At 42.9% G+C, this 13,504-nt stretch overlaps 1 protein-coding gene across 3 annotated transcripts in view; it reads left to right on the forward strand.

Annotated features, from left to right (window-relative positions):
- The window catches only part of SLC66A2 (solute carrier family 66 member 2), an 86,353-nt gene that overhangs the window by 9,573 nt on the left and 63,276 nt on the right, over positions 1–13,504 (forward strand). For 2 of the 3 annotated variants that reach the window (XM_050941855.1, XM_050941857.1), the window contains exons 3-4: positions 8,259–8,392; positions 12,785–12,838. In XM_050941855.1, the coding sequence (XP_050797812.1) occupies positions 8,259–8,392; positions 12,785–12,838 (188 nt within the window). The remainder of the gene's footprint in view (positions 1–8,258; positions 8,393–12,784; positions 12,839–13,504) is intronic. The other variant, XM_050941856.1, reaches the window with a different exon arrangement.

Genomic DNA, 13,504 nt, shown 5'->3' on the forward strand with positions numbered 1-13,504 from the left:
ATGCTATTCACGGGGGGTGCCCCTGCAACAACCCCACCCATTGCTTCCCTCCTCCCCCAACCTTCCTGGGCTACTGTGACAGTGTCCCCCCCATTTGTGTCATGACATTATAAAGAATGCAGGAATAAGAAACAGTGACTTGTTAGTGAGATAAAATGAGGGGGAGGCTGCTTCCCCCTCATATGACAGTCCAGGCAGGACATTAAGCGGTGCAGGGGAGAGGAGCCCAGCATCCCGCTGCTATGATAGTCCAGGCAGTACAGAATCTTTTCTTTACACCAGAAAGGAAGGGGGCTGATGGAGCTCATCCCCCCGTGGCTATGATGAAGACGGTTACCAGCCGTTCTGTACCATCTACTGGGAATGACCAGGAATCATTCCTATTTTTACCCAGGCGCCCCTGAGGCCAGCCAGGGGTATTCAGCAGTTATCAAGCATGTACCGTCTGCCAACAGGGAGGGGAGAGGAGTGGATACTGCTCTTCACTGCTGCAGCATCACGTCTACCAGCAGCATTCAGTAGACATAGGGTGACATTGAAAAAAGTCAAGAAACGATTTCTTTCCCTTTTCTTTCACGTGGTGGGGGGAGGGAGTAAATTGATGAGCTATTCCCTGAACCACGCCGGACAATGTGTTTGACCCTACAGGCACTGGGAGCTCAGCCAAGAATGCAAATACTTTTCGGAGACTGCTGTGGACTGTGGGATAGCTGGAGTCCTCAGTACCCCCTCCCTCCCTCCCTCCATGAGCGTCCGTTTGAGTCTCTGGCTTTCCGTTACGCTTGTCACGCAGCACTGTGTAGCCTGGAGATTTTTTTTTTCAAACGCTTTGGCATTTCGTCTTCTGTAATGGAGCTCTGATAGAACAGATTTGTTTCCCCATACAGCGATCAGATTCAGTATCTCCCGTACGGTCCATGCTGGAGCTCTTTTTGGATTTGGGACTGCATTGCCACCCGTGCTGATCAGAGCTCCACGCTGGGCAAACAGGAAATGAAAATCAAAATTTCACGGGGCTTTTCCTGTTTACCTGGCCACTGCATCCGAGTTGAGATTGCTGTCCAGAGTGGTCACAGTGGTGCACTGTGGGATACCGCCCGGAGGCCAATACCATCGATTTGCGGCCACACTAACCCTAATCCGATATGGTAATACCGATTTTAGTGCTACTCCTCTTGTTGGGGAGGAGTACAGAAACCGATATAAAGGGCCTCGTAGTGTGGACGGGTACAGCGTTAAATCGGTTTAACGCTGCTAAAATCAGTTTAAACGCATAGTGTAGACCAGGCCTTAATAAGTAAGGTCAGTCAACAGTAGTCCTGCTTCCTGCTGTTCTCAGCAGGCTGGAGTCTTTTGAGTTGTGGTGCAGTTCTTTGTTTCATCAAATTTATGATGCACTAGCTGCTGTATAAGGTTACCTGTGATTTTCTTTTTCTTTTTTTTTCTTTTTGCAGGATAAAACACAGTAGCCTTTGCTCCACTAATTTAAAAAAATAGGAATGGTTAATAGGCTAGGCTGGTTTTCCTGAGCTGAGGTGTCCAAGATATGAGTTGGGGGAAATATGAATGAAGTCTCCTGAATAAAAGACCATTTTCCTTTATCTTCCCATATTTGTTCTTTGTCAGCCAAAGAAACAATGAGCATTCAGCTTTAGTCAGTTTACTGCCTGGGTGTGTGTTTGAAGCCCTGGTGGCACATCCTTGGCTGGTGTAAATTGTCACAGCTCAGTTCGCTGCAGTGGAGTTCTGACAGTTTACACTAGCTGAGGATTATGCCCCTGATGCAAGGCCTACTGAAGTAAATGGAAAGACTCCTCCTGACTTTCACAGGGCTTTGATTATGCACTATCTTGGATGCCTCTAGATGGGTTTTGGAATAAAGCTTCTTGTCAACTTGACTATTTGTTTGTATTATCATAATATGCAGGAGCCGTAGTCCTAGTCCAGGACTGCACTCTACAAACCCAGATCAAAAAGATGGTTTCTGCCCCAAGGAGCTTACAGTCTACATATATGACAAGAGGTGGATACAGGCACATGGGGTAGTAAAGGGGGGGGGGAGAGACAATATTGGGAATCACAAGTTGTACCCAGATATTTCCCCCCCTAAAAGTTCTCGGATATAATTTTAGTGGGTCACTGTCCTGAAGCCACCCAGCAGTGGCCAAAAGCTTCAAGCCCTGGAGGAGTTCTCCAGCAATATGTTCACCTTAATTAAAGCTGCTGAGACTGATTTAAGGGACCCTTCCAGTTTTTAATATCTGAAACTGTTTTGAAAAAGTTCAGTGCAGACCTCAGCTTTCAGATTACTTTTTGAGCAAGTGTATTCCACTTGGCCTCATTTATTTTAATCAGAACAACAAGGCCTGCCCAAACAAAACTCTAACAAGATCTTGGGTTCACTGCTGCCTAGGATGGAGTCTGAGTATCATTTTTATATGTATTATATTGTATTGTGCCTGGCGGCCCCAGTCATTGACCAGCACCCTGGTTGTGCTAGGTACTGTACAAACACAGATTGAAAAAAGATGGTCTTTGCCCCAAAAGAATTTACAGTCTAGCCTGCACAGTATGAAGGGGAAAGGTAATCTGGCCTTTCTTCACACTGACTAGTTCTCAGCTTTGCTAGTGAGTGATCTAGGGGAATCTACTGGCAGGACTGTTTGCGGGATGGGAGAAACTTCTGCTTCTTAAACTTTATTTTGGCGTTACTGATTTAAAAAAAATTGCTGGCCACTACTGTAAAGTGAATGTGAGAAGATACTGCCAGGGTGAAAGTAACTTAAAGGACTTACCAGTAGCCCAGAGTACTGAGCAGGGGGCAGGGCCTCAACCAGAAGAGGCGGGGTCTTTAAAGGGCTGGGCCCTTTACATTGAGATTTAAAGGGCCGGGGGCTCTGGTCGTGGTAGCAGCGGCTGGGAACCCTGAGCCCTAGGACTCCGGTGGCCATTTTAAGGGTCTGGGGCTCCCCGCAGCGGCTGGAGCCCCAGGCCCTTTAAACTGCCACCAGAGCCCCGCTGCTGGAGTCCTGCGGTAGTGGTGGCAGCCAGAAGCCCCAGGCTCTTTAAATTGCTGCCGGAGTCCTGGGGCTCCCAGTGGCCGGCAGAGGGGCTCTGGGGCTCCCAGCTGCTGCTACCGCAGCAGCGCCCCCAGGCCCTTTAAATCACTGCCGCCCAGAAGCGGGGCTCTGCGGCGATTTAAAGGGCCCGGGACTCCGGCCACTATTGGGAGCCCTGAGCCCTTTAAATTGCTGGCCTGGGAAAGCTGCCCCCTGTGGGTACAGTCAGGCTTACTTTCTCCTCTGGATACTACTGACCAGCAAAGGAGCCCTCTAGTGAAGAGAACGCCATAGTAGGAGAATGCAGTGCATATAGCAGCTTTCCCTCAGTAAATTCAGTCACTGAAGCAGAAATGCACACGACTTCCTCTCTTTGATCACTAGCATTTTTCAGCCAACTTTATTTTGTGCAGGAGGAATAAAATATAAATGTAGGTTTTAATATATTATTTTAAAATATATGTTCTGTACCACACAAAATCCGGGAAGCTCACATATTGAGAAGCAGTTCTTAGCAGGCAGAACATATTCTGAAACTAGTTTGTTTTCTCTTTTACACTTCCTGCTTTCTACCCTTGTGCTGCTGCATCATGCTGTTGCCCAGGAGCCTGATAATTTGAGTTACACAGTGTCAGCCTGTAACACAGCTTCCGCCCAGCTTTAGAATCTCATAAGAAACTGCAGAAGACCTTGACCTGGGCTTTAAATGCTGTAGTAGGTTAGTGTATTAAGCTTTCATATTCAAACCCAGCTTGGCTGCTAGTGAAGTTGAAGTTTGGTCTTGGCCAGCTCACTGTGTTTTAGATCACAAAACTGATAGACAGTTTGGCTTGTCTCCACACAATCTGTGGTTTCTGTCAGGATAGGCCCAGGACTGGAGTAACAGGATTGTTGCAAGAAGATTGAGGTGCTTTGGCAGAGTTATTCAGACAAACTCATGGTGACTAGTCAGTTTGGCTCTAGCCCAGTTGTTCAGCCTCTCTGTTTTATGAACACAAACAGTTAAAATTTTTTAAAAACAAAAATATTACTGGTATTTAAAGAAAGTTGTATATGTTCAAAAAACCAGAACTCTTTACAGTGATAGTTTAAAATATTATATAAATAGAAGGGAAACTGCTGTGAGGTCTGACATTGGACACTTCAAAACTGAAAATGTCAGTTTAGCTATATGATAGTTTAGCTATGTTTAGCTATATGATAGTTACCAGCTAGAAACTCAGAAAGAAAGAACAACAAATATAAAAAGGCTTCAATCCTATATTTCTCTTTCCCTGAGCCCTAGTTAGTACCCTAAGGATCCCTCCCACTTTTATGAACAGCTTCTTTGCTGTTCCCACCCTCAAGCCCTGCTTTGGCAAAAATATTCACCGCCTTTGGCAGGTGGGGAGGGAAGGGTCGAATGCTGCTTCTGAAACATCCAGAATACTCACTGCACTGCAACACAAGGCTCCTCCCTTCTTCCAGTCCCTATTACCTCCCCAGCCCATTGGGGAATGGAGAGGTAAGAGAATCTTAAATATGAATCCTCCATGTCCTGGTGTGATGCTTTTGCCAGGCCGGCTCCTGAACCGTAATTTCAAATACAAGCTGGAGTGTACATCCTGCTTTCTCCATGTTAATGTCCATCATGTTGACCAAAATAGGAGCTATTTGCTTTCAAGTTGTTTAGAATAGAACACAGTATCTAGAAGAAGAATTTAACTTCAAGTGTGTTGGCTAGTCAGAATGAAAGTTTATGTAGTTCAACTTTTGTCCTGTGTGTGCTGGAGTTTGTTAAATTCTCATACATTGTTTGAAGTGACTATGGAAATCTTGCCATATATGTTCAGGCCCAGGTGAACTCTCATGTGTTGTGGGTGGTGGTTTTTATTAATCTTAGCTCTAAAGTGATAGATGACTCAGAGGGTTGATAACACAGCTTTCCATCTCTGTTCTGGTTACTAGTTCTAATGTGCCACTAGTTTATGATTATTGTAAATTGCTTTATAGCTGACAGCTGGTAGCCTGAGGCAATTAGCTTGTTTCTGTTTGCAGTAGGCAGATATCTCTGTAACAGTTGATATTGTTGACAGCACTCTCAACAAATGTACCAAGGAGTGAATAAGCCAGTAGAGACTCTATGGGCTCCCTTTGGATCATGCTGGAAGAACATTATTGTGTTAGTAAGGGGGAACTAATACTAATGTCCATGCCATCCCTATCCTGTGAATTAATAGAACTTCAGCACCAGTGCTGCCCGTGTAGCCCTAAATTAGCTCTTATACAAATGGACTTGTAATGAGGATAAGTACAGTATTTCGTACACCTACGGTTAGAGGACTTTTGGTAATAGTTGCTAACAGTGGACAGATTCTCTTCTCCCTTTTCCTGAATGACAGATGGATGAAAGCAGTCCACTGGGTTAGTTCCTCAGTTTTGAAGCCTCCAGCAAAACAATTAATATGGGCTCCTCAGTTGCCAGGAGAGTGTTGTACAGCAGATCTCAGACAAGCTTCCCTGTCCTGCCAGCATGGCACTGGCTCAGTGATGTGTCCAGAGCTTGTGTGTTTATCTGCTAGCTTCTAGCTCCACCCCCAACAGAGACATTCTCTTACGACACAGGCTCCCCGCTTCTTCTATGTATCATGACTGTTAGTGGGGTAAATAACTTGAGGACCCTTGAGAATCAGGCTTTTGCCACAGAGCTGTTTGTAATGCTCCTCTCGCTACACCCATGGAGCTCTGGCTCATGGCCAGTGCAATGCAAACTGTCCCTGGTGGACTCTATACATCAGAGTCCCCTGAAACTGCAGATTCAGCAGCATTTGCAGAGTTCGCCCTGGCAAGGAGCAGGGGCATGGAATGGGGAGTAATGGCAACTCTACTTTGCTCCACTCCATCCTCTTTCTTCCTGACTTGAGTTCTCTGCAGATCAGAGGGGAGTTTGTACACTTGGCTGCATCATCTCCCCACCCTTCAGCAATCTTCTGAATTTGTTAGTGCTGATCTTACCATGGTATGACCTGCTGCAGTGTCACCCTTCCCCTCTCCCCAGGGCATTAGTTGAGGGGGAGGCCTTGTTGTGGCCATGTACACAAGAGTCATAGGCCACTAGTGTCCCAGGAGACATTGTGAAGACTCATGGTTTCATAATGATGGCCCCAGCTCTGTGGCACTAGGCAGCTAGGTCTCCCCCCCCATGACCAGTTCCCTGGGGATGGTCTGGTCCATTGGGGACAAACATTTCCATCTACAAATGGAAAAGTTCCAAGAAAACTCAGCAAGTCCAGAATTAAGGACTTTCCAGTTTCTTCCCATTACTAGGCATAACCTACACGGACCCATAACAACAAAACTTGAATCTCCCTAAAGACCATAGTGGAAGTAAAGAACTCCTTCAGCATTCGTACAATGCAAGGGCTTAATGGCAAACATGGTTGGTACTATCTAGTGTCTTATTGACTAGCTCAGAGCTCTGTCTTGAAAGAAACCCAAGTTAAAGAATTATATCCAGACTCTTATGGGAGACCTTGCGTTGTGTGTATGAAAGTACTAATGGCTCATTATAGTATGCTATACTTAAGGTTTTCCAGAGCTTTGTAAAGCATTAATTAAACAAATCATCACCCTACTCCTGTAAGTGTTGTCTCCTATCTTCTTAGCCAGTGGCAGCACAGTATTTGTGGGGTGATGAAGCAGTGGCCTGGGTGACTAGTTTGTGGGTATATTTGGAGTGGCAGATAGGAAGTGTGGCCCCGAATTAAAGAGTGAGTGAAAGCACACTGTTTAATTCCCCAAATTGCTTTCTTGAAGCAGTAAGAATCTGAGGAATACACCCTAGCAAGGTTGGTTGAGCTGAGAGAGAAGTCACAATCGTGTGCCTGGAGCCTGTCTACAATAAATCTAATATATTTTGCACCAGATCTGTATGGGATCTTCCTTCCCTTTTCTCAAAAAATAAAAACCCTACGTTTGTTTGCTTACTGGTGATGTCTGTTGTGTATTTTACTGAGCTCTCCTACCTATACTGCAGGAAGAGGAACTTGGATAGCAGCCAGTCCTCACTGAAGAGTCTTGTTTTCTGTGATAGAATCTAATGCAATCATGGAAGATGGACCCTTCATTAAGTATTGGCTGCTGTCCAAGTTCCTCTTCCTGCATTATAGGTAGGAGAGCTCAGTAATTCCCACCAGACAGCGTCAGTAAGCAAACATAAATTAAACTGGGGGAAAGGAGGAGAAGCAGGGGAGAAAACATTTTCTATTCAGTTTCCACATCTCTGAACAATCAAGTAGCTGTTTCCTGCAATTTTGGAGTTCATTTCCCTAAGCTTGGTTCAAATTACTGCAATCTGATTTGGACTATGTCCCAGAAGTGATGCTCCTCTTTTCTTCCAGACTTCGGGAGTGGTGAGAGTACAGTACGAGTGGGTGTTTGTAGGTTTGTTGAGGGGCACTGTTAGACATCATAGGTTGTAGTTGTGTTTTTTTGGGGGGAATGAGATGGTATGGGCTTATGATTTAATGTAATGTATTTTAAAATTATATTTAGGGAACTTAGTATATAGAGCAGGAGTTCTTAACTTAATAGCGTCTTCACTTAATAGAGGAAAGAAATGTGTGTGTCTCATGCTAATGCAGTGTAGCTCTTTATCCCCTTCTAGTTGCTAGACCAGGTTTGCAAGTCAGCCTCTTCATTCAAGCTAATGGACCTGGTCCTTTTAGCTCAGGCAACAGAAATTCATGCTTTAAATTCACTGACATTTATAGTTTTCCCCAGGGGTGCTCCACCCCTGCTCTGCCTCCTGCCTGCCACTCTCCACCCTCCCCTAAGGCCCTTCCCCAGCTGGCCAACAGCTGTTTGGCGGCACCCTCAATTAGCTCGTTGGGGTGTCGCCAGACAGCTCATAGGCAGCGCTGCTGCCCAGCAGCTGTGGCTGGTGGTTGCTGAGCACGCACTATTTTTTTTTTCCCACAAGTGATCCAGCCCCAGAGCATTCATGGTGTCGGTGCCTATGGCTGCAAGTTCAAGTGGAATATGGTTGGGTTACATACAGCTAGATCTGTTAGTGTAATTCTTCTCTGCAGCTTTGCAGATCTGTCAGTTACAGTGATTGTTAAGGATACAGTCGTCAAACACTTAAATAGGATTGAGGGTAACTGGGTATAAAGATCATCATCTTGATATGTTTATATATTTTTCTCTTACTTTTTTTAGGTTTGGAAGGCATTTTGAGTCCCCTCTTCTGTGGCAAAGCATTATCATGATCATTACTATGTTACTGATGCTGAAACTATGCACTGAAGTACGTGTCTCAAATGAACTGAACCTAAAACGTCGCTCCTTTTCAGGTTGGTAACAGTAATTTTGCAGAGTGAAATCTTCCAATATTAATTTCTAAAAATGTCTTGTCTTGTCATTGGATTGAGTGAAAAATTTTTTGTACGTGGTGCAAACCATTGTCTTTTGAAGATCCAACCCAGCACTTTCTGAATGGCCTGTTTTTAAAATTATTTCCTTCCATATAAGTATTTTAAATGGGTCTTAGTTCAGTCTAGAAAATAAGAGTTCTCTGTAATATTTTATGTCAAACCTTAGGAAGTAGTGGAAGTCATGCTACTCTGCCAGTCTTGATGATGCTAAGATCTAGGCCTGAATGGCAGAAAAGTGCAGTGAAAATTCTTGCTGTCAAGTCTCTGTATTGCAGAAGCATTTATCACTGACCAGTGTCAGAAGCCATGCCTTGCTATTGCCAATGCTGTGTCTTGCTTGCACAAAAAATATTTTATTTCTTGTCCTCACATTTGTTGTCAAAATAGGGAGTGATAGTGTGTTACTATTGCAGGTTTATCGAAGTGTTCATATTGTACAACACTTCCTGTGGTCTTGCAGTACTTTTTTGTGTGTGTGTGTGTGTAAACTTGCAATGTGGGCCAGAATATCATTTGTTCTTAGTCTAAGGCAGTGATACTCAGACCTCAGTGGTTCAGGAGTCATTAGCCATCAACATTACCCAAAAGAGCCTTAGTAGTGTGAATTCATTGTTTCATTTACTTACACTTTCTCTCTCTCTCTCTCTCAATATTATTTATTATTATTAATTATTCTCATAGCAAAGTGACTGACCAAGTATTCTACATTTGGTTAATAATAAAATTATCCTGACTGATAACTTAAATTGGTTATTAATTAATAACCTATGTTTTAATATCATGTGCTGCAAAGAGCCACAAGAGACCCATTAAAAGGCCACTCCTGAGCCTCAGTCTCAGTATCACTGATCTAAGGACTTGTCCACACAATTGGGTAATGTGCTTTATGGGGTAAAGCACACTAACATGCTGTGCATGAATTAGCCTGTGTAGACCCTGCTGGTGTGCTTTAATGTAATATTGTTTGAAATGGTACTACATTAAAGCACACTAGAGAGCCTTCAGTGCGCACTAGCCAGGTCTTAGAGGACCAATTAATGTGCAGCATGATGTGCGCTTCAGAAATAACATCCCCATAGAGTGCATTATACCCCACCATGTAGACAAACTGTCTTTTTTACAAAATGATTTACTTTATGGCAAACTCTCTCTTACAGTTTGGAAATGTAACAAATGCCAACCTCTGGTTTTCTTGTTTGATGTGTACATCCCCCATTTTATGTTTCTCCCGTTCCTGCTGCTGCTGGGCTATAAACCTGTTGGTTTCTTTTCAGTTGTCTTCCCAATATGGACATATAATTTGCTGTCTCAATCTGTTTTCTTCCTTCTCTTACCCTAAAACTGAGGGCTTGATTGAGCTCCAAATAGCTGCAGCTTTTCCAGGCAGAGGGAGCCCTAGAGGGCTATGGGTGCTGGCTCTGCAGCAGGTTTTATTTATTTAAACCTCTGCAAACGTACTCACACTCAATGGTTTCTGTGGAGTGTGTTGTGAATCTGCCCTGGTTAAGTGACATCATGGAGAACGTTAGCTCTTCTGCAACTCTCAATACTCTGACCCATCCATTTTTCTCCTCTACAGTCTGGGACTGCATTGTCTGCAAGAGTTATCACAGGCTGGGAAAACAGATGACTTTAGATCTGGCCTCATTTAGCAGAGATTTAAAAACTGGATGTATTGGGAGGGAAACAGCCAGCTCTTTGCCTAAGATACCTGTTGGTTGGGAGCAGAGCAGAGGGCTTCCTCTTCAGATTGCCCTTTGTGGGGCTAAGGGGGTAAGTCTCCAAACTAGATTGCCCTCTTTCCCCTCCCTCCTTCTCTAGCAGACTTCCTCAATACATGTCAGGGGGGATGCATATTCAATTCATCTTCAGCCGCCATCTTTTTTGACTGAATGACTGGCATTCAGTCACCCAGTGAAAGAATTGGGTTCTTCACCAGCCTGTAAGGTAACTTACAGAGCGTACTCAGTGTGTCATGCCATATCATTTCCCAGGAGCCAGTTTTCCATATAATTAATCCACCAAAAAGAACAATTTTGCCTGTTGTTTTGGGCTTTAACTCTTTTCTTTGCAGCAGGAGGCTCACTGTACTTCATGCAAACTTTTGTTATTAGAACCGCACAGTGCAACTAAATGTCTCTCCTGGCTTTCATATATGTGATTAACTTCTAAGTGATGGGAAGGTTAAACCAGTGATGATATCATCTAAGAAAGATCTACAAGTTGAAAAGTGTTAATGCTGAGGATCTTGTGATTCACTGTCAGATGTAATGTACTGGCTTGAAATTAATCTTTGTGCTATTTACCATTTTGGGCATACATATTTTCTTCAAGAGAGGAAGGATGGCCTTGTGGGTAAAGCACAGGAACTGGGAATCGGATGACCTGCGTTCCTAAACCCGACTCTCCCATTGTTTTCCCATCTGATCCTGAGTTTTCTTTGTACCAAGTTTTTGCCATATCTCACGCAGATGGTGGGAAGCTAAATTTCAGTCTGCTGCTTTTGACATCCCTGGATGGAAGAGGCTAGATTCTGAATTGCAGTATCATCATCATAAGATCAATATCACTGTATTTTTGTATTTAAATCTTTCTACCCATTCCTCCTTCCATCCTCTTTCCCTAATACCTCTACAACATAATTCAGGTTAAAAAGTGAGCCTGTCCTGGCTCTGTCTTCACTTTAGCAGATGCCTTATATTCCAGTCTAATAATCCTGGTGCACATTTGACCAAAGAGTCTTGAGTTATCCCGGAGTAGCTTGTTTTTTTCTATTCATTCAAATAACTCCTGCTAAATAACTAGTTCAGGGGGAAGCCAATCTTTTTCTTAGCTTCCAAAGCAATAACAAGGTCTCTCTCCTAATCCAGAGGACAATTTTTGTGAACTCAAGCAAGTTGTCCTAGGTCCTCTGGCTTGAAGTACATTTTAGTGTTTAGTTAACAGTGTATCCACAAAGTCATTTAATGTGGATAGTGTACAGTTGTGGCACTTCCATTTATGTGGAAATCTGTTGCAACTTGAAAAGTTCACTCCCCTTGGATTGGCTTGATTGTCTCCTTGGAGAGTCTCTGTCCTGGCTGGGTATTAGGGAGACTTCTTTTCTCTGCCTTTGTTTTTTTAAAACAAAACAAAAACACAAAACCACCAGAAATGATTCCCCCTCCCCCCTGAGCTTCTAGGAAAGATATGTTCTCTCATGCATACATTTTATTATCCTTTATTTACAGATATTAACCAAGAGGAGATTACATCCCTTTGTATACATGTGTATTACACAGCTGAAAACAATCAACCACCCCAAATCTTGATTATGCCCCAAGAACCTTTGCCCTGGTGTGTTGGTAACTGCCAGGCTCCCCTAAATATTCTAACTTTGCTTACAACCAGCGGGGGGGCTGTCATGGGGATGGTCTATTCCATTGGTGATATACCTTTAATTCTGTTTTGCTTAACCTTAAAGCCACCCTTGCTGTGTAGTTATTTGTATTCCTGTAGTGCTTAGAAGCCAAGTAGCATGGGGGCTCCATTATTATTTCAGTTTATTTCTTACTGTCATTTAATTTTGGACCCTCAAACTGATGCTATCTTAACTTCTGTTTACAACTTGTCCCTTACTGTAACACTGTGTTCCCTTGAAGAGTTTTATTAAGAGAGCACTGTCTTGGGTAGTATGTGGTTTTCAAATGGAATTGAGGCTTACAGAGGAAGGTTAGGATCAGATTAAATGGTTCAGCATACGGAACACTTGAAGTGGTGATTTGGTCTCTGTCTCTGTTAACGTGAGTGGCTAAACAGTTAAACCTGTTGGAAGTGTTGAAGAAAAGGGTTTCCTCCAGAATATGAGGCAGCCCTATCATGTTGTTTTATTTCTTTTTTTGCATAATTTACATAATTCTTTCCTGAAAGTCTCCTCCATCCTCACATTTAACTCAGGTACAGGAATAAAAATAAGCAATTTAAGCTTTCTCTTTCACTGAAAAGTTTATAAATATGTGCACGTTGCTTTGAAGAGGGTTACATGTTACACTGTCTCTGTTCTCTCCCCCCTTTGTTATTTTATTTTAAATTGCTGTTATTTCTCACACTGAGGCCTTTCTGTGATTTCCTTCCCCTTTATCCTTCCCTAAAATCTTGGAGAAAACCCTATAGAGGGCATGGAAACTAAAACTTTTTGCATGTTTTTTTTATCAGCAAGATGTACTAACAAAGTTTAAAATAAAACAAACTAAAAGACCATCTACTACATTGACTCAAATTAGTCTATTTTGTCTTTTTGTCCTCTCTTCTCAATTTATTTTTCTTATGTAGCTGCAGATAGTAAAGATGAAGAAATCAAAGCACCTCCCAAGAGATCCTATCTGGGTATGTACTGTACAAACCCATGCTGCATGAGGTTGCTATCTGAAACATAATTCACGCTTCGCTACTTTTTTGTTTTGTGTGTTTTGTTTTTTTGCTTTGGGTCATTTTTAGAAATGATTGCATGATGGTCATTTCTAGAGAGAATGTTTCTGCTCCTTTTCTTCAGATACTAATGTCTAACTGTTCTTCAGTTTTAATTTTCATAGAGGAAAAGATGCTTTCAGTTCTGTTCCAGAAACCATTTTTTTTTCTGGAGGTAAATGAATTGTCAATTCATCCCATCATTCTTCTCAATTGTATTTTGCTCTTTTTCGTGCCCCATTAGAGAAACATAACAGTATTTATATAATAGAAACTATTAACCGGCATGACCTACATGGGGCTCTTCTCCTCCTCACCTCACTGAAATAGGAACTTTTCTTCTTTCTGTTTTCTGCACCTTGCCCCAGAAGGGCCAGACTGTGTGCCACAAGCTATGAAAAATATGGGAGCAGCTTTCAGCCAGGAGAAATGTTAGGTGCTCATTTTGCAACACAGCAAATAAGGATTTCCCTATAACTTCTCAAGTTCAGCAAAATGAAAATGGCTTACAACAAAACTTATTCATGAAGATTTCCTGTCCCAGCCCTCGTTTTCAACAGGGCATCCTCTGCACTGTTATTGGGA

The sequence above is a fragment of the Gopherus flavomarginatus genome, chromosome 2 (assembly GCF_025201925.1).
Source record: "Gopherus flavomarginatus isolate rGopFla2 chromosome 2, rGopFla2.mat.asm, whole genome shotgun sequence".
Classification (NCBI taxonomy): domain Eukaryota; kingdom Metazoa; phylum Chordata; order Testudines; family Testudinidae; genus Gopherus; species Gopherus flavomarginatus.